At 38.0% G+C, this 23,127-nt stretch overlaps 1 protein-coding gene across 1 annotated transcript in view; it reads left to right on the top strand.

Annotated features, from left to right (window-relative positions):
* plppr1 (phospholipid phosphatase related 1) overlaps positions 1-23,127 on the top strand; it is a 74,473-nt gene that overhangs the window by 24,316 nt on the left and 27,030 nt on the right. Inside the window, exons 2-3 of the mRNA XM_012869445.3 lie at positions 3,306-3,417; positions 19,759-19,947. Coding sequence (XP_012724899.2) covers positions 3,358-3,417; positions 19,759-19,947 — 249 coding nt within the window. The 5' untranslated portion in view covers positions 3,306-3,357. The remainder of the gene's footprint in view (positions 1-3,305; positions 3,418-19,758; positions 19,948-23,127) is intronic.

The following is a 23,127-nucleotide window of genomic DNA, read 5'->3' as shown; positions in this document are numbered from 1 at the left end:
CTCCTGAGTTGGTTTTGCTTTTGATCCGCCTAATACAAAAACCGTAAAAATTAACTAACATGGACTGTAACTCAATTCTGATGTGTGCAGAAACACTTTAATATCTCCACTAAATCCATAAACTTAAAGACTGAGTCAGGTCTCAGGTTCTTAGTCTTAAATGTTTCCATGTAGTGTTATTAAAATGCTGTTCTGATGATTCTGCGTAGCTTTTTTTGGCATTTTCTGGCTGTTGGTGTCGTTTACTGATCTGGATTGTGAAGTGTTCATACGCACTGCATCTAAAACAGGGTTGTAGAATCAGATGATTCTATGGCATCTGTTTGCAAAGATACCAGTGATACCTGTGATTTATGTTTAACTGTCTTTCAAAGCTGCGCTCTACAAAGATCAATAATACAACAGACTGATGATCACATTATTCGTTTTTTGACTGAGATGTTTATGGCTCTGGGCTCACATCCCGGCTGTGGAGAACCAAACCGGATCTTTTTATAGAACCAGTTCAAAACTGGACTCAGCATAAGTCCCGGTTTAGCATCTAAACTGCTCTGGTGGGGGGAAAAAAAGTTTATGGTTATAGGCATCTGACAACTTAAAGCACAAAAATGTTGAAAATTACATTTTCTTTTTTTGGTCTTTTTTAACATACTGTCATGGTTTTGGCGCATTTGGCCCACATGCAGATCACACTCGGGAGGCAAAGTCCTGACACATACCAATTGTATTTTTTTGTTGCTTTGTCCGATTTTGGTGGTCTGGCCCAATGATGGTTGTCTTCTAAGAATTATAATTAACAGTACACAAGGTAATGTTTTTCTAGTTTCTGGTCAATCAAAAACTTGACTGACTTCATAATTAAACATATTTCTGTTAAAGAAACATGGCTATTTCTCACTGAAAATGTACAAATAATACTCTTCATGTTGTTGCTTGGAGGAATTTGCAAAAAAGGTGTGCATTAATAGAATTACATTGTGTTTCTCCTTTATAAACATGACTTTTACACATTTACTTTTGCTTCGCATACCTCAAAATACATGTGCAACTTAACAGTTTACAGTAACTTGCAAAAGTATTCAACACCCCTTTGCTTTTTTTATCTTTCATTGGCTCACAACCTGGAACTAAAACGGATTGTTTTAAAATGCATTGATTTAGATTACAATGTAATAAAGTAGGTGAATAGCTGGGGGGTTCAAAGAACTGCACTCTCTTATTTATAGCTATACACAGAAAAGCACTTCTTTATAATCATAACCATAAAACTAAATAAAAAATGTCATCTATGTCTCTTGATTGCAAATAAGAAGTCTTAGAAATTAAGATGCACTTAAATCAAAACCTGCTGGGATTGCAGCTTCAGCCAGTAGCCTCCACTGGGGGGGGTGGCAACAAAAACTTTCCTTTCAGTAACCTTTTACAGATTTTATTTCTTAGAGTTTTGTTTTAAAAAATAACACAGAAGCCTCTAATGGCTAACCTTGTGTCCTCTGTTCTCTGTAATTCACAACACTATTGCCAGTTCCACTTAGTCGTGGTGTGTTCAAAGACCAAAGAAAGGTTACCTTAATTGTCAGGCTGGCTCACCAGTCAAGCTGTTCCACCTGGTAAGTGGAGGCACATGGTCAAGTCTGAAAATGCTGTGTATCTCGTTATGTCTTCCACAGATTATTTTTAACTGTAAAAGTTATTACACGTTTCTCTTCTGCTGTTTCTGAAATCGCAAATTTGTGTCTTTTAAAAGAAGAGGTGTTGACCAATGGGGTTATATATTTTAACATCAATTGGTTTATTGATTGTATTTTTGTTACTAAATTGGTTTTCTACAGTAGAGAAGTTCTGTAGAGGCTGATGAAGCGCTACGTTCTGTGTTCACTGCATTCATTATTCAGGACTGTGCAATAAAACCGCAGAAACCCAAATTAGGAACTTTACGCCCTAATGGGCAATTAAAGGCAATTACAACTTCATAAAACATTCATGACCACCTATTTTTTTTTTTTTTTTTTTTTTTTTTGGAAGGATCTGAGCTTTAAATCAAAACTAACTACCGCATAATCTAATCTGTTCAGCTTTCCTAAATGCTTTTAAAACCATCCATTCTTCTTAAAACTAGCAGGGACTTCTTTCTGTACAACTACAGAAATATTATGTGCCGGGAAGAATCTATTTTTGGCCATTCTAGAAAAAGACACAATTGTAAAATTTAATACATCATAGGGGCAGTCAAACTTTTTTACAGCAGCAGGCCACACACTATCAGGTAGGAGGGTGCACTTATGCCAGTGCCCGAGCCCAGGAGAGGAGAATTTTGAAAAATAGAGTCTCCCTGATGTATTTTGGAAGCTTTCAAGACAGGTGATTATTTAAACAATAGAGTCAAAGTGCATGTTTCAAATTGAATAAAAGGCAAAAAAATGTGAATGATCAGTTCTTGAAAAACAACCTTTGTTTTTATTATTATTCTTAAAACATAATTTTTTTTCACATGATCATCATGTTTTAACAAGGTAAGGTAATCTCCATTTGCATAAAATTAGTTTAATTTGAATTACTAGCACCACATAAAACAGATCAGATTAGGTGAGGTCTATTCATCTCTGAGCAGTGAAGGAAACCGAAGAATTCTACAGATACCCTAATAGATGTGAAAGATCTGAATCAAACAAAAATCAATAGACATGTCCCTGTTTATGCATCAAAGCATAAGTTATTCATCTGATCTTTACTAAGCTTGACACATAGTTCATCAAAACATATGTCCGTTCATGTGTTTAGAGACATGAACAGATATTTAATGGGGGAAAAACACTTGTTTTGTATTTGTGCTGCTGATCAGAGTCAGTCAAGGAACAAACCAGTGGATTTCAATGACCTGCTGATTGGTTCAATACTGATGATAATAGGTCTTCTTATTCTAAGTGCTACATTCAATATCACAGTTATATCAAGTGGTATTTTCAGCTAAAACAAAATGAAATGAATACAAAGTGAGTGTGTGTCGTACTTGCAGCTGAGCGGGAACATTTTTTGCTCATTTTACTTGTAAAGTGAGGACTTTGACCGAAAAAAGGTAATCACTTGTTTCTGGACTAGGAGTTAGGTTTGCACTATGGGGTCACTGAGGTTAGTGTGGGGTATAAACCTGTAAAGGTCAGGGTTAGGTGATAGAAAGGCTTGAAGACAAATGCAAGTCTATGGAAGAGAAGGCACGGTCCTCACTCTGCACTTTAAAAAAGGATGTGTGTGTGTGTGATATGATCACATGACTGCTGACACTTGACGTTTTTATGTCTTCACAGAGTGAGCTTCTTTGAATCTTAAGAGCACATAAGTCTCCTGACTGGGGACAAGATGGCGTCCAACAACACTTTACGCAGCTACTCCATCATCCCCTGCTTCATCTTTGTGGAGGTAAGAAGCTTTGAATGCGTGGACGGATCTGAGTGACGAGTTCAAACTAAGAAAAATCGTTGCAAATGTGAAGATTCAGCTTGGAGAGAATTCACGACGGGCTGCCTCACTAACGCACTGCTGTTAAGATGCCGGTGTGCTGCTGAATCTATTTATTTTGACCCTGTTACACTTGTGACAAAGCATCTTGGCCCCTGTGAAGTTTTAATGTAGTCCTTAAAACAGTATTAAATAGTTTTTTTGTGAAAAGAGAGAAAACTGGCTGCACTAGTTTTTTTTTTTTTCTTTTTCTCACAATATACAGCCGAACTGCAGCTTTGTTTTGGAAAGTATATTGTGATGTATATTTTACTCTGTCACTCAGCCCTAATGGTGAGCTGTTGTGAATTGCTCTAAAATGTTATTTAAACTTGACAGTATTGGACGCCTCAGTCTCATTGTGAAGATTTACGATATCAGGTCATTTGCGATATTCTTGCCGTAGTTTGATGGGGTCAAAAAAAGATGTCAAAGGTGATTTGACAGAAAAATGTTAATACTAACCCTCAGTAATGGCCCAATAGTAACTAACCAAAACAGTAATTGTTTCACCTCAACTCTGGTGATACAGAGAAGGTACATATATGTACGAGTGACGATTTATGTATCTGCAAGTGGCCTTTTTGGGTAAATTATACACAACTCACCAGAGCATAAATTGTTAGAGAATGTGTGTCAGGTACTGATTACGGAGCCTGAATTCAGCCACACACAGAGCTTCGTTTTAAGAGTTTTATTGAAGGAGATGAGTGGTGGAAAGGTAACCAGTAGACTGTACCAGATGGCAGCAGAGTGATGATGACCGTGGCTGGAGCAGGAGAACGTAGTGGAGCCGAAGCCGGGGGACTTGAGGGAACGCAGGCAGGAAGGCAGAGACGAGGCTGGCTGGAGATGGGAGCACACGATGTGGGACGAAGGACGCTGGGAGACGTGAGGCATGAGCAGACGTGGGAAGGACGTTGACGAGCCAGCAGTGAAAGCAGAAATGAGAGGAGTTTATGTAGGAGGTTGACCAGGTGGAATGAGTCCAGACTTGATTATTGCAGCAGGTGAAACTGATCCAGCATGGAGTGAAGCAGGGGAGAGAAGGTAGTGGAAGGCTCCGGAACTTTCCATGGTGCAGCAGGAGAACTGCATCCTGACAATGTGTAAAGCTGAATGTGTATTCCTGCATATGTGTGTTTGTGGGTGTAGAAGAGCTCTGCTGCCTATCCATATTTAATTATGGTTTCACATGAAAGTCCTTAATGAGAGAGATGTCTCTGCACACTCGGCTTTCTTTACCCCCCCTTTCTTTTGTTATCATGCTGTCTCTTGCACTCATGCGCGCCCTGTAAGATTTCTTAATTGTTTGATGTTTCAGAGGATCAAGCAATCTTGTCAGCCAGTCATATCCATAAATACAAAAATGCAATTTCAAATTGATATTAAGCTTTTTCAAAGAAAGAGCCGAAACATACCTGCCTGTACGTTAAAAAAAAAAAAAAAAAAAAAAAAAAAAGTAATGTCCCCCCTTGATGATGAACCACATCTACTGGTTCAGGGTCACTAGCCACACCCAGGCCTAGTTACAGACTGCCTTGTAGAATCAATACATCAGCTAAACAGTAACTTTCTGACAACACAAAGACGGTTTAAAGATCTCTAAAACCAACACATCATACCCGGGTTAAGAGACACAGAAGAACAGACGAGAAATATAGTAACTAAGCTAGCTATTAGTCTGAAACTGATCATAAAGGCAATTTTAAGGCAAACCATGGTGATAGGCCGTATCACAGCTGAAATGTGGAACAGCGTAGGATCTCCTCAGAATCCAGGAGTACATGATGCAGCTTTTCCCCAAAGTGGTTTTATTGTCTAGTCAGGATCTGGAGCTAGGGACTGATCTTAACCTTTTTCACTGTCTGAGAGCCACATCATTACAAGTTGAAGCCACATCTTTACTTCTCTTTCAGCTAATGAACGATCCCAATCCTAATACTTCTCTCTTATCTGGCAGCAAGGTAAAGTTTTAGCACCAGTTTTTTTTTTGTGGGGGTGGGTACCAGAGACTTACCTGACTCCGCCAGATAGATTTGCTCCGCATATCCATCTGGAAACCTTCCGTTGAAGTAATTTTGCGAAGGGGCGAAAATACTGGTTAGCTGATTGGCCTATGTTGGTGATAGACGGGCCAAATGAACCAATCAGATTCGTCGTCGCTCGTAACAGAGCGACGACGAAAACACAACCACAAGCCAAGCTACTCTTGCTGCTGCAGATAAAGGCTCGTTAGCTCAGCAAAGAAATACTCTGTAATTCCGATAAAACTTGCTCGATAGCCACGCTAACGCTAGTTTCATCGACTGAAGCCGCCATGTTCTTTAGACTGAACTGTCGCGCTTCCGGTTGCGTCACACCTCAACCCGCCTCAAAGCCAATAATAATTTTTCATTACACTGTGTACATTTGCTTAAAGGAATTGGAAAATTCTTATTTGAAATTGAACCCGAACCGTCTGCATGACTTGGACTGAGCTTTGGATCTTATTCTCATTCTGTGACCAATGATGTTGTTCTTTATCTGAAATTGGTAAAAAAAAAAAATCTGATTTAAAGTTAGTAATAAACTTATTTACCTGTACTTAAATTTCTGACTTTAGTTGACAAAAAATGACTTTATTACTAAACAACTAACAGATTTAAGTTCCATTGCATGGAGTGATTGTTTGAGGTACCAGGCAGCATACAACAAAATAAATTAAAATGGTTAAAAAAAACATAGCAAATGACAAAACAAATACACATACTACAATTGACAGACATTCCTCAGTTTAATTGTTTTTTTGCATTATGACCCATTTCTTTTATTGCATCGTCCTTCTCTAACATCGTGCCTTGTTGCTGTGCAATGTGCTAATTTGCTGTGTCAAGGCTAGAACCCGACATTAAATGTTTAATTGGGCTTTGCTAATTATGGCTGTGCAGATTGTTTACTGATGTGTCACTAGGAGGGAGTTAAAGGAAATCACTAATTACACTGTTGATGTACAAACATGTTGTTAGTTATTGCTGCCAACCGAGTGTATGGGATGTTAAGACGGTTACAACGCTGACTCTCTCCAACGCGACAAGTTTGATGAAAGATCCAAATATTAATGCTTGCCAGAAAGATTGCTTTTGGGTTTAGTGAATAAAGACCCTTTATTCTGACTTTTTAATTTATAATTTAATTTCTTTTTACTGTTATTTTAATATAAGTGGTAATCGTTTACAAGCTATGTATAGTTAGAAATTCATGCTCATGTTTGTTGTGGAATATCTTCCTTAGTCATAAGGGTCTTTTTTATGAGAACAGTCTCTGATCTATTTGATAGAGAAAATTGCGTTTTTTTCCAATTCTGTCTACCACAGTGTTTGGGGATTCATGGTAATTCTAAGCGCTTTCCTTCATGTCATCAAATTAGCAAAAGGCAATTCAACGAACCATCACTGGTTATTGTCGAAGCTCAACCGAGATTAATCTGCAATAATAAATACTTTTTGTTGGAATAGGGATATCTTATGAGGGTTCACACCCAGGCTGTGAATAATGAAAGCATTTAAGCATATTAAATTCAAGATTTTATGAGCGGGTTGTGATAAGTTACACTCACTGGCCTCTTTATAGGTACAATTGCTTGTTAATGCAAACTGTAAATCAGCTACACTCACGCTGGGAGCTCGACACATTTAGACACCCAGGTGTGATGAAGACAACCTGCTCAAGTTCAAAAGGAGCATCAAAGTAGGGAAGAACGGGGGTTTAAGTGAGTTTGGACATGATGTGGTTGTTGGTACCAGATGGACTAGTCTGAATATTCCTAAAAACACTTTTAAGCTTTTTTTTTTTTTTTTTTTTTTTTTTTGACCCACAACCATGGTTTCAGGACTGAAAAAGAGGAAATATCTACTGAGGGGCAGTTGTGTGGATAACTTGTTCATGTTAGATGGGAGCTGGAAGATTGGTTCAAGATGATAGAAACAAGTCTTTGCACCCAAGGCATGCAGAATAGTGTCTCTGAATGTACGCTGTGTCCAATCTGGAATGGCGTTGATTTCAGCTGACATTCAAATAAACGCCTTGAAAACGTGGATCCATCCTGCCTTGTATTAACAGGCTGCAGGGGGTGTAATGATGTGGGCATTATTAGGTGGGCACACTCTTGGCCCCTAAGTACCATTCCAGCATTGTTCGAACACGACCGCTTCCCGGAGATTTTTATTGATTTTTAATGTTCACACACCTTTTGATGATTATTTCTAACAGAATGATGTACAGTGTCACAAAGCTCAGTGTCAATATGCACCAAAGTCTCAGAGGAAAATTCCCAACACCTTGTTAAATCTGTGCACAAACAATCAAGGCAGTTATGAAGCCAAAAGAGCATCCAACCCAATACTAATGAGGCGTACCTAGTAAAGTGGCCAGTGAGTGTATATTTAAACGTATGTTTCGAACAGTTTTTCCCCTTCTATTAGTGGTGTGTGGTAGGAACATCAGTTTGTCATTACATATTGTAATTATTAAGATGATTGGTTTGGTTTTTAGATAAAAAACTACCATTAGCTTTGTTTACATGCACAACATGTCACAATCGGATTAAAATGTTTTTGGATAAAAAAACAGAAAATAATCGGATTGTACCGTTTATATGGGCACACAATCATTTAATCTGATCGTAATGTGCGTCGATATGCATGTGGCTTTATTCAGAATTGAACCACTCCGACATGCGCAGCTATCAAATTTCTTAAAAAAAAAAAACACAGAAGAAGAAATACTTACGTCTTTGCTGAACAGCAAAACAATAGTAAACACAGCAGCATTGTACGAGTTCCTTTGTCTTCCGAGCGCCTAGGTTGGACATGCAAGATGTTCTAATTATGGTTGAATTGTTACTGAATAAATGGTAATTTTGAGCTCTTTTAATATTTCGAGTCAAAAGGTTGTATTGGGAGCCCCGACAGTTTTGTTTCCTGATGTATTTCCACCACTAAACAAAGCAGAAAAATGTCACGCCTACGTGCACATGAACATTGGGACAGTTTGCCACCTTCGGAATAACTTCCTGACAGACATTTGCATGCATGCTGACCGGATTATCAATTGTATTCCGAATGAGAGGGGTGGTTTTTTTCCAATTTCATTCCAATTATCTTGTTTACATGACGCATTTTTATTCTGGTCGGCTGTTTATTCCGAATACCTTTGTCCATGTAAACGTAGCTAATTTTTATAAAATCATCTTTTGTGCTACCTTAACATAGTTAGGCTTCACATAATGTTTTTACATACCATGTCTTTAAAAGTTACTGGTGTGAAAGTACTTGGATGCTCTACAGGAAGGCCAGATCTCTAAAGTTAAAAATGCAGATTTTAATGGAAGGTATCACTACTAAATTGTTTATTACACTAGTATTCTTCCAATGTTGAATTATAATTTCTAGCATTATACAGTTTATTAACAAATAGTAAAGATACTATAATGTAATTTGTATAAAGAACATTTTATATATAATTATATATATAATAATATATAATTTATATATAATTTGACCTAAAACACTATCTGTTTTTTATTTGTATTTTTTTGTGTCCTGTCTGCCAGTGTAGCATTAAGAATTGCTGTCTTAATGCCAAAGAGAGCCCATCAGATTTTACTTTCACAAGTGGAGCATTGCTGCTTTCGCCATAGTGCTCTGCTTGATTTATATATGAAAAAAACTTTATTAGATTTTTTCAAAGCCGAGTTGTGGATCAACTCTTACACCAAGATTGGTGACTGCTGTAGAGAGGGGAATGTTTTGACCAGAGATAGTTATATCAGTTATGGAGGATGACTAGAAATGATGTGGGTGCCAACAGGAATTGGCTCAGTTTTGGAGCTGTTCAAATGGATAAAGTTGTGTTTCATCCACAACTTTATCTCCTTCAGACAGGCAATGAGTGTTATAGTTGTTTTTGAATTTGCATCTGGGTGTGAGTCAGATTTCATATATAATTGTGTGTCATCAGCATAAAAATGAAAAGAGACTGTGATGGCTGACGTATCCAAGGGGGAGGATGTAAATGATGAAATGAATGGGGCCAAGGACTGCCCCTGGGGGACCCCGCAGGTTGCCGGGACCTTGGGCTTTCCAAGTGAGATGTACGCTATGTTCTGTCTGTAAGGTAGGATCTGAACCAGTCCAGAGTAGCGTCAGTGAATCCAGTCATTTGGTGTAGCTGCTGGAGTAAAAAATGCCATAATCCACAGTGTCAGATGCAGCGGACAGATAGAGAAGTATGAGGAGGGAAGATGAGCCAGCATATGCTGCCATTCGTAGGTTGTTTGTAAGCAGGGCTGTTTCTGTGCTGTTAGCAGAGCGGAAACCAGAATTACATTTTTCAAAAAGGTTATGTTTGAGGTGGTCCTGGAGATGGGCAAACTGTACGTGCACAGTCAGGGCGCTCAGTGTTGAGGATCCAGGAAGGGAAAAGAGCGAATTGAGTCCATTTTTGCTTTGAAAAAGGCCAGGAAATTATTACAGTGCTCTTCTATAGGTTCTGTGAGTAAGCGGGTTTGTAGTTTGAGAAGACAGTGGAAAACAGCTGCTTGTAGTTTCCAGGACTGTTTCTGATGACGTTGGGGTAGAATTGTGAACGTGCATCTCTGCGTTTCTTTGAGTAGTCATTTTGATGTTCCCGAAAAGCTTGTCTGTGCACAATGAGACCTGCGGCTTTCTATCTCCGTTCGATGGCACGCCCAGATGGCTTCATTTTACGTAGCTCACTGGTGTACCAGGGGGCTGATTGGGAGAATGAGACTGATCTGGTTTTGAGCAGGGCATGGAGATCCAGGAAGCTCTAAAGATTGTTGTTGTAAATGATCCACAGAGTCCATGACTGATAAGCAGTTTAGAGGAAGGAGATGTTGGAGGTCAGATGCCATAGTCTATGGATTGATTTTGTTTTTTCCGGTTTCTGAAACAGATTTGTCTTTTTGGCTTGATGAGGATGGAGGGATAGGACATCTTCATATAAATCAGAAACACCCAGTTCACCCAGAAGATTGCTGAGATGAACAGAGTATCTCCCTTTTCTGTTTTTTTTCTTTTCCTGCATTTTTTTTTTGCGTCATTGTCCTTTTTCTTCTCCCTCTTTCTTCCTTTCCCTGCCTGTCACAAACAGAAGAAGGCAGAAGGACTCCGTCGTCACGTGACTCAAAGAAAACACCCTGATTGGATCAGCCAGTGAACATGTAGTTCAGTGCCAGGGGCTGTGCGACATAAAAGATTGTTATTCATGAACGTCTTGTGGCACCTTTTCATCTGCTAAAACCATGATCATCATTTGCTTCCATTTAATGCGAGGCAGAAAATAATACTGCTGGATATAGAGCTATAATGTAAATAAGAAAAAAAAAAGAGAGATAACTGTTTGCCAGGAAGCTGGGACAGAGGAGATAAGTAATGATCAGATGGAGAGGAAGGATAAAAAATAAATAGAAAGGAAGTGAGACATTACTTATTTGAAATGAACAAAGGCAGATCTGAAAAGGCAATCTGTAGAGACTGGGGAGATATACTCTGCATGAAGTTATGTAAGGTGCAGAGCTGCAGGCATACATTTAGTTAAAAACAGGTCAACATAGACTTATCAGATTTCTGTACTAACAAAAAAACAACAACCTTGAAGCAGCATATTAAGACAGCATTGTATTATTGCTAATAATAGGCTTCTTGGGGGGGGACAAAAAACAATGCATAAAAACATCAATTTACCTTTTTTTTTATTATTATTTTGCTCAGCATTTCCTTTTCAAGCTTGCAAAATTACTGAGCCTGTCATCTCAAAAGCAAGGAAACAAACCGTCGACAAAAACCCGCAGGATCTGATCTTTCATCATTTATTTCATGGCTGCGCTGCGAAACAGTGCTTTTATTAAAATGAAACGGCTGCATTCCAGATAGGTACTGGTCAACAAACAGGCTAATTAGGTTGCTAGTTTGGGCAAGAATCACATCAGTAATCAAGTTATTTCAATTTCCGCATCCTTTCAATAAACTGTGTTTGAAATTAGATGTGAAAACCACCTGAAGCCTAAAATATCCTGTGATGTTCTGTTTATTCTTGTATGCCATGATTGCTATTCTTCTAGAACAAAGCAGCATTACTAAATCACTACCTGCATGTTGCACTTTTTGTGAATGGATTTACAAAACATAATCATGATTCTTTTAAAGATGCTAATTGCAGTTCTGTGCTCCACTACAGATAAGACAGCGTTAGAATTAAACTTGCCAACTTTGCAAACCCTGGCTTTAAAAAAAATGTGTCCTGTTTTATTTATTTATTTATTTTATTTTTATTTTATTTTTTTTGGGGGGGGGGATACATTTCCAGAAATAATAGTGAGCTTTTATGTCACTTTAGTTTGACATCAGAAATATAATGTAGGGTTCTGTGGTTGGCAGGTCAGACTTGGATGCCTAGTTCTGTCAGTCTCTGCTCTTATCTGCTAACATAAAATGACAGTGAACTGAAAATCTCTGAGTTTGTGTTGGATTAATGTAAAATCTCCCTGGCTGGCTTTATGATGTGAGGAAGTGAAAGCATTCAAAGAGAGAAGAGGGGGAAATACATGTCGACTTGTTTTGTACTGTGCTATAGATTTGTTTTATGCAAATGATTAAAAGTAAAAAAAATCTCACTATAGACAATTTTGGATAAAAGTTTTAGAGACATTAGTGTTCAATGGTTCAATTTTCCTATCAGGATTGTAAAAATCTTAGTATCCAACTAATGGCAATTAAGTGAGTCCTCTTCTTTTACTGTTTGGAAAAGTGTAGAGGAAAATATCATCATACGCAGCTGACTGACAGCTCAAACATGGGTTAAACGAAGTGTGTAACTGAAGAGTGAGTCTTAAAATTGGCATGTTTTAACACATTCTGACAATTAGGGACGATGTATTTTAGAGTTTTCTTTACAGCTATCAACTAAATATTGTATCAGAGGGCATCAAGAAAAACAATGGCTTTATTCTCGTTCACACAACACAGGAATTGGCAGAATTAATAGAAAAGCTCATTGAAATTTGTGCTAAAGACTCAACACCTGTAACACTTTTTATGTCATTTTAATAAGGCTAAAGTTTATTGGGTTTTCTCTTCTATAGCCATCATACACATCTGACAGATCACAGTAACATGAGGCCGAGGGGTTAGAGACACCTGATGAATTAAACTACTGGAATGACCGGTATAAGACAACTTGTTTTGTACTTTTGAAACCATGACTGTGGCATCCTTCATGCTGGATGCCACCTTACACCTGAATTAGACAGAATAGTGTTATTGATTAGTTTGATGAATATCTCAGGGATTAACAGAAACGGAAAATTTGGAAATATTTCTCTGACTGTGTCCCTTAATTATCTTTTTCAAAAAAAGAAAGTTAAAGGGTATCTTGTGAAATAATTTTGCTTTATTCTCCAGGTGGTCAATACAAAAGCTTGATGGAATTTGGGGTTTCCTCCATTTGTATGCAGTATTCAAACAGTTTCTGACATTATATTAGAAAAATAGTTGATCTGCAGAGATATTTATTTTCCCCTTCCCCTTCATTGAATTATTCAATGCACCCCAAGTCGGAGAATATGTGAAGGCTGTAAAATATTTCATGATTACACTGGAGGCACAGACAAACACAGAAAATAAACTAAATGTAACAAATACTTCTCAAAGCGGGACTCCAACTAGGCTTGTTTAGTGGCATTAACCATAACATTTTAATACTCCTGTATACTGAAACCCTAATATCATATTTTATGATGAATAATTTCTTTTTGAGTTGAATGTTTTGTCCTGGCTTTACCTTATCCGGATACCCTACCAGTATTCTGTATAAAGGGGAATTTTGTGCACTAATGTATAAATAATATTTGTAGAACCGTTTTATGACTGTCAGCCTTGATGGTCTGCTGTTCGCACTGCTAATACAGCGTGTCACAGGCTTGGGAGTGAAATTAATAGACCCGCAAGTTACATTTTAGGCTGCGAAAGGACATTTGTTCTCGTGTAAAACTGTCACACAAAGCCACCTTGTGAAGACTTTACAGAAAATAGCGTGCAGCCTCCAGGGACTGCACCACTATTTCCATTTCATTGGAGTTGGCACACCTTGACATTTTTTATTCAAAGGTAATTATAGGACTGACTCAACCAGCGGTGTTTGTTCTGTAACTTGTTCAAGCTTGGAAAGCAGAAATTTCTTTTCAATTACGGTCTATTTTGACAATTTGAAACTGACAGACACACGTCATGTCTAATGGCAACAAGTTGTTGTTGTATTTAGCCTTCTGGGATTTATAATGCAAGAAATAATAAATAAGTGGAGGTTAAGCAGTACAGTGCGCACTAGGTTTACAGACATCAGTAATGGGTGTTAATTGATGTATGCGCAGTATGAGGGATTGCTGCAAAGCCATGGACAATGCAAACGACTGTCCACTTGACTCTATGCTCTTTCAGGAGGAGTGAATAATGCTTTTCAAGACTCGATGCAATCTGCTGGGTGTCCTTAGAAAGGAAACTTTTTAACCAATATGTGTATGAGTTGATTGAATTTGACGTGCTGTGAATTGGTGCTATATAAATAAAATTGAATTAAATGGACAGAAATTAAAATGTTGCAGAATTGAAACAAAATTTCATTCCAACCTCCCAATTTTTGCCGATGCCGATTTGTCTCATAGAATCAGAACCAACTTTATTCGCCACATTTGTTGGTACAAACAATGGATTTGACTTTGGATTCCAACTCTTGCCTTGTGTAAAAAAAAAAAAAAACAAAGAAAAAAACGGGCATAGCAGCAAACTACAATCCATGACAGGAAAGAACATTTTTCAGGGAAAAGGTAAGAACAGAGTATTTTATTTTATTTTCCTCAGCAGAATAGCTGGCTATCCTGAATGTTCATCAGAGATACAACCTAGGGATAGAAACTAGTTCGGTGTTGGCTCATTTTAGCCATCAGATCACTGTAGTGCCAACCTGAGGGTAAAACTCGTAGATGATCAGTAGCACATGAGGAAGCTTGTACTTAAGTTTCCACAGGAAGTACAGTTTTTGTTGGGCCTTCTTATGGATGGCGTCAATGTGTGAGGCTAATCTCAGGTCCTGAGAGAGGCTGAAGTCCACAATCATCTCCACATAGAAGTTTCAGTGCATTTATGAATGAGGTCTAACATCTTGCCATCTCTCCGCTGAGCAGAGCTGTAGCAAGCGGCTGCCGTTTGTCTTGCTAATGCTAACTGCTATCAGTTTCAGCCACCGCTGGCGGACATTTGTGACAGATGTTGATGGAAAGTGACATCATAGACGACTCAAATCCCTTTTTCGGTTGTTCCCACTGGAGTCACATTTAAAAAGATCAGATGAAAATCGGATTCAGGACCACGTATGAAAGTGGATTAAATGTGACTTGAATAGATCAGATTTGGGCCAGATCTGAGCTTTCCCACTGGTAAAGCTTGACCTCTGGTCACTTGACCTACAAAAAAAAAATCCAATTTGGGCCACATTTGCCTGCAATGGAAAGGAGGCCTTTATGTGTATTATAGAAAATATGAATCCTATCCTTGTTTGTGAGATTTTTTTATGAAAGGATCCCAACACTTTCCAGCATGTTCTATGACAGAGGTTGAAAGCTCAAAGTCTTGATCTCTCTTACTGCCTTGCAGCCTTGATATGTGGTGGGAATTAAGGTTTGCTTTGAAAATAAGTCATAGAAAGCATAGAGCTGTCAAAAGCTATTTTAGACTTTATTGATACTGAATATGTCTAAAGTAACCCCTTCTTCCCTCTGTAACAGCGTCCACTCTAAAGAATGTTGTTATTGTGGCGGCGTGTCCGTGCTCACTGATTTAAAAAAAAAAAAAAAAAAAAAGACTGGGGTTTCAGTTTTCTGACTAGCCACTTATGGGTCCGGTTCAATCAAGATAAAATCCATTTGATTGGGGACATCAGACGATTTTTGGTGTATATCATGTATTCAGTGGCTTCCAAATCTCTTCAATTTTTTTTCCTTATTTTATATTTTTCTTCCAAATTGACAGGGGATTTTACAATCTTGACCAGTAGACTTTTGGAAGTCTTTCATAGATTTTCTTTAAACTTTAGCTACTTTTTTTTCACAGGTTCAGTTTAGTGCTGCGTTTTTTTTTTAAGCGTGCTTTAAAATTATTGCTCAATGATGATGTGTAGTAAAAAGTATGTTGAAGTTCTTCATATGTACTCCGTAGTACGTTTCTTGAGGTTTTCTATCCTACCCTTTTTAATGTGCATTTTCCCTTAAGCCTAACACACTTATGTGATCCAGCAGGGTATTACATGACATTTCGGCAAGCAAAGGGATTTGCATAATTTTTAGACGTTAGCAATGGCTAACAAGTATTTTTCACAGCTGGAGCTTATTTGCAAAGGTATTTAAAAATCATGAAATTCATGTGGTCTAATGTCGATTGTATGCGCACCATTAAGGTGGAAGAAGTAAGAGGATTTACAGTAATCTGACATCATTTAATTTGCTTGTTGCTGTGAGTTGTGGGTACACATGTGACATGGATTATCAGTACATAAACCCTTTTTATTGCACTTTTTCAAACCGCTTTATGTGTGGTGTGCAATTAAACTTTTTGGATTTTCAGAGCAATAGCTAGTTGGAATATTTCTGTACAATGTGTCTTCACTGCAGCTTTAGGAAGGAAAGATGCTGTTAGTGAGCAGAGGTTTGCACAGAAACCAATAAAACACCCACTACCCACCAACTCACACCTGGACACCACAACATGGCCATCTGTCGCAAGACTATATGAACATTAAGTCAGTCAGTTGGCTGCACCGGCCAATCACACTTCCTGAAAAGACCAAGCGTGCAAAACAATCTTTAAGGTCTGCTAAGACTTGTACCGAGTTCCAAAAGTCAGTCCTTTTTAAACAATATGATTTACTGTGTTACATGAATGAATCATTCAAAGCTTCTTTGATACATTCATGCCTGCAGTAAATTCTGGGCAATATTCTTAAAGCTTCATATACAGAACGGTGCAATTAAACATTCCTGATAAGTTAAGTGTGGAAAATATGCGTTCACAGTTAGTGATATTGTGATGTGTAACAAACTCAGTCTTCTCAGTAGCGGGCGATAGTCCTCACAGCTTTTGTGAAGAAGCTGTTTGAGCCCATTAGTTTTGGATTTAATGTTCCTGAAACGTTTGGCTGATGGAAGAGGGGCACACAGTGCATTGCCTGGATGAGATCAGTGGCAATTTTTATGTGAAAGATCAACACAAAGTGGTATACAATTGTGAAGTGTTTAAAAAAAATTTTTTTAATTCTTGTATAATTTTCTTTCCAAATAAAAAAAACTGAAAAGTACAGTGTGCAAAAGTTTTCAGACCCTCTCTGAGAGAAGCCAACCTGACTGTATAGAGTCCACCTGTGTGTGATCTAATCTCAGTACAAATACAGCTGCTCTGTGACGGCCTCAGAGGTTGTTTAAGAGAATATTGGGGAGCAAACAGACTCATGAAGTCCAAGGAACACACCAGACAGGTCAGGGATGAAGTTGTGAAGAAGTTTAAAGCAGCCTTAGACTACAAAATATTTCTTTTTTTAAATTCAATTTTCAATTCAGTTCAATTTTATTTTTATAGCGCCAATTCACAACACGTCAACAAGTCAAATTCAATCAAATCATACAAATGGGTCAAAAAGTTTCCTATCGAAGGAAACCCAGCAGTCTTGACAAGCAGCATCCACTCCTCCTGAAAGAGCATAGAGCCACGGTGGTCGTCTGCAATCCCTTATACTGCACATGCATCAATTAATACCCATTACTGATGTCTACAAACCTAGTGTGTACTGTACTGCTGAAACTTCAATTATGGCCAATTTTGACAATTTGAAACTAACTGATGACGCATGTCATGTCTAATGGCTAACAACTTGTTGTTTTATTTTAGCCTTCTGGGATATATAATGCAAGAAATAATAAGTGGAAAGAAATTTCTGCCTTCCAAGCTTGAACTGACTTGTCGGTTCTCAGTTCAACAAGTCTGTTGCAGAATAAACACCGTTGGTTGTCCATGGCTTTGCAGCAATCCCTCATACTGAGCATTTTAGGAGATGAGCTTGACCCCTTAGTTCCAGTGAAAGAAACCCGGAAGGCTTCAGCATACCAAAAGAGTCGATGCTCCCAACTTTGTTGGAACAGTTTGGCGACGGTCCATTCTTGTTCCAATATGACTGTGCACCAATGCACAAAGCAAGGTCCATAAAGACATGGATGAGAGAGTTTGGTGTGGGTGACCTTGCCTCAGCTGCAAAAGAGTCCAGAACCCAATGGAACAACTTGGGGATGAATTATAGCAGAGACTGAGAGCCAGACGTTCTTGTCCAACGTCAATGCATGACCTGACAAATGACCTTCTGAAAGACTGGTCAAAAACTCCCACAAAGCTGTTCCATGCAGCTCCTATAGCTGCCACAGGTGGACCAACGTCATTGTCAAACTTATTTATTAAAAACGGAATGTCAGTTAAATTCATATGCGAGTCAAGGAAAGTGAGCAAATACTTTCTGCTTTGAATAGGTACAATTATATGATGGCATGGTATAAATTTCCAGTTATACTCAACACCATTTATCCATACATTCTGACGAACCCAATCAGTTGGGTAGAATACAGTCATTTCTTATAGGCACAAAGAAGAAAAAGAATTTAAGTCTTCTGGGTTTTTAATTTAGAAAAGTCTTTGAAAAGGAAACTGCTTAGTCATGATGATTAAATCTGGGAGTGAGTCATCGGGTGCTTTGAACTAAGCACATTTCTACCACAGAACACATGCATGGCTTTAGAGTCAAGACACAAAAAAAACATATAGTTTTTTTTATACAGCCAACTGTTTTATGATTTAAAAGTATTTTATTAGAAAACGCTGTAGTGTCTACCTGTGTATATATAGTCTGTGTGCGTCCTATGTCGGTGTCACCACTGTAACACGCTGTGACTGTAGAAGATTGTTGATTGTTGATTCTAACCCCAACCATAAAATATCTACATGGTTGTGGTTTTAATGTCACAAAATGTGGAAAGATTTAAGGGGTATGAATATTTTAGCAACCCACTGTATATATGTGTGTGTGTGTATATATGTGTATATATATATGTGTGTATGTGTGTATATATATATATATATATATATATATATATATATATATATATATATATATATATATATATATATATATATATATATATATATATATATATATATATATATATATATATATACACTCAGATGCACTGCCTAAACAAGCGTTGTTGTGGGGATTCTTTTTTGTAGTGATAAAGTGACATCTAGTGTAAGACGCATGTACTACACTTTGCTTTTTTCATGTTTCCAGAATCGCACAAACCTCTAATCTTGCCACCTCAAGTTTTTTTTAAAAAAAGTGAATTCACAGATGTCTTCTTTTCAGGAAAGAAGTTAACTATCTCAAACAGCTGAACACTTTTCTCGGCTTTTCAAAATTACAATGTGCCGGTGGTACTAAACTGCAGTTAAATTTAACACCATCACCATATATCCTCCTCTTCTTCCTTAACATATAGTGCTTTTGGCAGCTTTGCAGCACGGATCTGTCTCATCTGTACCATTTGACGTGAAACCAGCCGGCTTCTTTGATTGGTTAGAGGGGCAACACATCAGTAGGGGGGGGAAAACCACGACTGTGGCTGATTTTTAAAGCTCTGCCGCGCAGTGTGGTGCATCTTGTGTTCCACTGCCGGTCCGTTGTCGGTGACTAAAGAGGCTATATATAAACAATATTTATTTAAATAAATGAAAGATGCCTGCAGCTGAGTGTAGAAATACACATCAAAAGGAGGCCATAGACAAAAGATGATGTTGGTGGGATAAAAGGATGAGGGGCTGAGGGAGGTGTGTGTGTGTGTGTGTTGGGGATACATCACGAGAGTTAGCATATGACTGAGGGGGGAAAAGGAGAGCGCGAGAGGAAGACAATTTTACAGGATTTTATGCTATTTTGTATCAAAATCTCCTTTATTACCTCTGAGAGTAGAGAAGAGCAACATTGAGGAATCGGCCAACAAATATAAGCCTGTTAAAGAAAATGACTTTTAACTTATGCATGTGAAAGCTGACAACTCTCCTTTACTTTCTCCCTCGCTCTCTTCCTCCATCTGGCGCCGACATGTTTTTCATCCAGCTGGTCATCATGTCTGGCACGGTGCTGTTGGCCTACTACATGGAGTGCACGGACCTGTTCAGTGTGCACGTGCAGGGCTTCTTCTGCAACGACGCTGAGCTGATGAAGCCGTACCCCGGCTTGGAGGAGTCCAGCTTCGTCCCTCCCCTCATCCTCTACTGTGTGGTCGCAGCTGCTCCTACTGTTATAGTGAGTATAAAACACAAAAAAAACATATGCAAGTTTTAATGCAGAATTTGCCCTTTGAGGATTTTCATATCCATGGGTATGTTGTATTTTAGAGGTTGTATTATATGCATGTTGTGCCTTGCTTCTATTTTACTTTAATCTCTTTAAAACAATAAAATGTTTTTGTACTTAATTAGACCAAAATATTTTCATCTTTTTGCTTGTATTTAAGAAAATAGTTGCACTTAAATCTGAAATTTTATGTTGTTTAGGTTTCTACATGTTTATCAACTTTTTAAATGTTTCCTTTTAAATAATAGCAACACTTTCTAGTAAATGCATTTTTTCCCACTTTAATTCTTTCTTCTCCATTAATTCTTGTATTGTGTCACACTGTTGTATTAATGTTATATATATATATATATATATATATATATATATATATATATATATATATATATATATATATATATATATATATATATATATATATATATATTTAATTAATTAATTAATTAAGGGCACCATATAAAATGTTATCAGCTAGGCTGCCATGGAATTTCATAAGATTTTTTAAAAGTCTCATCACATCAGCCCATAGCTCTTATATGCTATGTATATTGCTTGCAAGCATCACTGCTGCAGAATCGATGCAATTGTGACTCATACAATGCGGTACCAACCCGACAATAGCATTAGCTAATTCCACGCTATGCTTTGCAATACAGATGCTTTACTCACTCAGGGATTCAGGACGCTTTAAATTGAGAGTATGACCTGATTCTGACTAATTCGGTTGATAATTTTGTAAGTACTTGGGGTCACTTATTGATGAGTGATATTTAATTTCCCCCGACTGTCAGTTATTAAGGCTAAAGAAAATAAATACATTGAGATGATGACATCACAGCAAAAGCAACATAACCCATAGCGCGTTTAAGCAATGTGAGTTCCACACACTTGATCCTAATACTGATGCGCTGTTCAGAACAGAAGAGTTTCAGAAGTGACACGCACACTTTAAAGGCATGACAGGACCCCCCCCCCCCCCCAACACCTTTTATCCCTGCGTATACGCCTGCTTTTCAGCACACCAGCAAACATGGGTGGATGGAAAACAGCGCTGCAGGGAGTTCAAGAAAGACGTTTAATGGAAATAGATTGGGGTCAGCGGAGCTTTGTTGATGTACTGCAATATGCTGATAAATGTCATTTTAAGATATCTTTCAATCATAATCAAAGTTACAGATACCAATATTAATACTGGTTCCCGATATCAAATATTATGTTATAAAACTAGCACTTTAACTGATGTAAATCTGTCTGTACTCTTCTGAAGTTGTGAAATCATCATAAAAGTTGAAGAAATAAATTCAGCTTTTTTAATTTTTCATTCATTTAATTTTTTCAATTTTGAGTCTAATATTTATTTTGAACATAACACTTGCCGGTAATTGGAGCAATGGAGTGTGAAGCCTGACTCAGACCAACGCTCACACCAGTCATTTCTGCTGAGTTGCTATCAGTTCTTGCACCATTTCTCTAACTTGGCAGACTGGGACTACTTTCTGTCATTTGGCGATTATAAAGCTTGGCAAACAAAGATCCCACGTAGGGTTATCCAAGGTTCCATTTTCAGGCCACTTCCATCCAATATCTGCCTGCTACCTCTAGCTTAGCTCATGGAGTAACAGTACACCTATCGCCAAATTCATGTTGATGACGACTTCAATAGGCAGACAACTTTATGCTTTGCATGGCCACAGCTCCATACATCCTCCTAGTCAATGTGCCCATGTTATAAATGAGTGGGTTTGGAATTTGCTCCAATTAATTTAAGATAATAATTTTTGGTCTCAAAATACAAGCATGGAGATTGAAAGAGCGCACAACAAAGCAACGTGTCACTATAGACTCAGAACCAACTTTTATCATCTATCTGTCTATCAATCTCTCCATTTCTCTATCTCTCGTTTTGTAGCAAGGGTGGGACTTAATAAGCGTCTGCTTCTTTCCACTCCCTCCATTTGGACATGAGTGGAGGGTTTTCTGCACAAAATGACACAAAAAGCTACTATACAGTTTTATTTTTAGCAGCTTAGATTGCTATGAAGGTTTATTTGTTCACGCCGATAATCTGAGGTCTGCTCCCTGAAAACCCGAGATGCGTAGAAACGGTTGCCTTTTTTTAAACAGGTGTTGAAAACCGTAGTTTCCTCTAACGTTACAATGAAAGATCAGACATTATGCATTCGTATTGAATTTATAACGTAATGTTTTTAAGGAGATTTCTGGTCTTTAATGTGGTTTATTTTGCCAGTATTGTTTTCCTGCAGCACTTTGAGTTACCATTTGCATGAATGGTGTTTCCAGATAAACTTGCCTTGCCTTTGAAACATTCGTCTGCAGCACTGACTGCAGCACTGAGCCAGCCATGTTTGTCATCGTGCTTCGCTTCTTTAGCGTTGATGCTGCTTCCTCAGCCGATGGCTGCAAATACGTTATGCAATATCTTGCAGCAAATGCTGATGCTGATTATCACGTCTTCTTCAAGCTGGAGAATCTCTTCTGTGCCTTCTTTTAAACTCCTCTGTGTCCTTCACCTAGAATTTTAACCTCAGCAGTAGTGGAAACCCTCTTATTTGTCTTGGTCACTCTTTTTTTTTTTTTTTTCCATAACTGTTTTTATTTTGCTTTTTAAATATAGGATACATACAGAATCAGAGTTGCATGCAGCATAATGAAATATCAAGTAAGATACACGTGACCTGTCAGTCACTTTACAGTTCAAGCAGCCCTAGCGCTCTTCAAAGTCCCTCTATTTGATAAATGAGATGAAAGGCTTCCAGATATTTCCAAAAATTGTCCACTTTGCCCTGCAGCATGTGTGTGTGATTCTTTCCAGTGGAAGAGCTGATGCCATTTGACCGTAGCCACTGATCCAATGTCGGCCTGCATGATTTTTTTCCAGGAAGAAGAGCAAACCTAGATCCATAAGTGTCCGTTCTTCATTTGTATAGTTGTGTCTCTCTGGGTAAAGGCCAAGCAGAAACAACCTGGGGTATGTTTTTACACTTTTGGAAACCATCTTTGCAAAGACATCCTTAATCTCCTCCCAAAATTGCATTATTTTGTTGCAGTAACACATCCAAGGTACCAAAGTGCCTCTGTGCTCTATGCATTTTTGGACACACATCATGT

This window comes from Fundulus heteroclitus, chromosome 8 (genome assembly GCF_011125445.2).
Source record: "Fundulus heteroclitus isolate FHET01 chromosome 8, MU-UCD_Fhet_4.1, whole genome shotgun sequence".
NCBI lineage: Eukaryota > Metazoa > Chordata > Actinopteri > Cyprinodontiformes > Fundulidae > Fundulus > Fundulus heteroclitus.
The sequence above is the reverse complement of the archived record's forward strand: the minus strand, read 5'-3'. Positions and strand labels throughout refer to the sequence as shown.